At 41.2% G+C, this 1,818-nt stretch overlaps 1 protein-coding gene across 1 annotated transcript in view; it reads right to left on the reverse strand.

Annotated features, from left to right (window-relative positions):
* Clnk (cytokine dependent hematopoietic cell linker) overlaps positions 1–1,818 on the reverse strand; it is a 167,753-nt gene that overhangs the window by 58,851 nt on the left and 107,084 nt on the right. The window contains exon 8 of the mRNA XM_055624067.1: positions 1,070–1,115. Within this exon, the coding sequence (XP_055480042.1) occupies positions 1,070–1,115 (46 nt within the window). The remainder of the gene's footprint in view (positions 1–1,069; positions 1,116–1,818) is intronic.

The following is a 1,818-nucleotide window of genomic DNA, read 5'->3' on the forward strand; positions in this document are numbered from 1 at the left end:
TTCTTTCTTTCTTTCTTTCTTTCTTTCTTTCTTTCTTTCTTTCTTTCCTTAAATTTTCAAGATGGTTTCTCTGTGCAGCTCTGGCTTCCTGGAACTCGCTTTGTAGACCAGGCTTGCCTCAAACTGAGATTAAAGGCATGTGCCACCGCCTGTGTTAAGTAAACTTGCTGAAACTACTTTAATTTGTGTTCATCATCTATCTCCTGTTGGGACCTGTTGTGCTGCACTTCCTTGTTAAAGGTGCCGTGTACAAGACACTTTGGGATTCAGCATTAAGGAAATGAATGGAGGAAGTTGGTGGGCTTCTTCTTGTGGACTGTAAATCACAAAAATGACATCTTTTTCACTGGACATCACAAGAGACGATGGGGGCACAGGAAAATGATGAGACAGAAAAATGAAAATGATGAGACCTATAATGGATACAATCTAGTGGAATTTCTCCGGCTGCCCTCGGTTTGCGCTTCTGGCATCAGTAGAATTGATTGCTTCCTTTCAGGCTTGTACCTGTGCTTCTGCCTTCAAATTGAGTTGTTTTACCTCAAGCTATAAAGCCTATTTTCATATTCATTAATCAACATTTTGAAATTAGATTCCTATCTTGTGACTTTTTTTTTTCAGGGCATGCGCTTATAGAAATGACTTATTTGAATGCAATCCATATGTTTTTGAAACAATACCTTTCTCTCACAATGTAGAACAGAATATGAGTTTCACAATCAATTTTTTGGTCAATAAGGTAAGACTGTGAAAGAGTAGGAAGGCATGCCTGACTGCAGAATTGGACAGTCATTTCTCAGAGCATAATTCAATAAAGGCATACAGGAGCCTGTGACCACAAGCAGGACACAGGACCACGGGAGCAGGGGAGGTAAAATAAAAAGAAATAAATACAAATTTAAAAAAGAAAAAAAAGAGAAGGAAGAAAGTTTACTTACAAAGATACCATGTCTATAAAACTGTGCTGGGTACAGGGAAAGAACAAAAAATGATGGTAACAGATGCAGAACTGGCCCCAGTGGGGGGAGGGACACGCCCACCCCAGGATTTCAAACTCTTGAGACTTTACCTTTAAAGCGTTGGCTTCTGACATCCTTGGAGAAGGGCTTGTCCACCTGTAAAAGATGATGTGGCATCATTAGCTCAAACTGATTATGCCACAACCAGTTGTCTAGCTACTTTTTTTTTTTTTTTTTTTTGTCTAGCTACTTTATATGACTAGAGTCCCCAGCATAAATGCATACGTCCCTGGATCCCTGATCTTAGAGACTGCCGTATGCACATGATTGACAGATGCTAAATATCTGTAAGTCTGTGGATTGCCACCAGAGAAGCCTGTGGGGGCTTGGGTGCTTTTTGGTTTGAAATTCTGCTTTGACTCTTTCTGTTGGGAAAGCTTAGAAAGGGTACTTGGATCCTAATGGCCTCAGCTTTATATCTTTATGATAGAGGAAATAGCCAGTGGCTGTCACTGCATTATAATGAAGACCAGTGCACATGGCCAGGGCTGTGTAAGCCACTGGTGGTAAGGCACAGTGGTATGTGGCCTTTAGTGACAGTTCAGGTGGTGTCACCTCATCCCTGTCACATGGCAGCTATAAAGGCATGGATTACAGCTCTGTGCCTTCCTTTCTGTGAAATTGAGGCAAAAGAAAAACAAAAATACTGCTTCCTTGTGAGGATGGTGTGTGTGTGCGTGTGTGTGTGTGTGTGTGAGAGAGAGAGAGATATAGAGAGATAATGTGAGACACAGTCGGCAGTGCACCCAGAATCAACAATAGTGTCATCACTTATTAAGGAAATGAAGGAAGATGATGA

Source organism: Psammomys obesus, unplaced genomic scaffold, assembly GCF_907164565.1.
Source record: "Psammomys obesus unplaced genomic scaffold, mPsaObe1.curated_primary_1811, whole genome shotgun sequence".
NCBI lineage: Eukaryota > Metazoa > Chordata > Mammalia > Rodentia > Muridae > Psammomys > Psammomys obesus.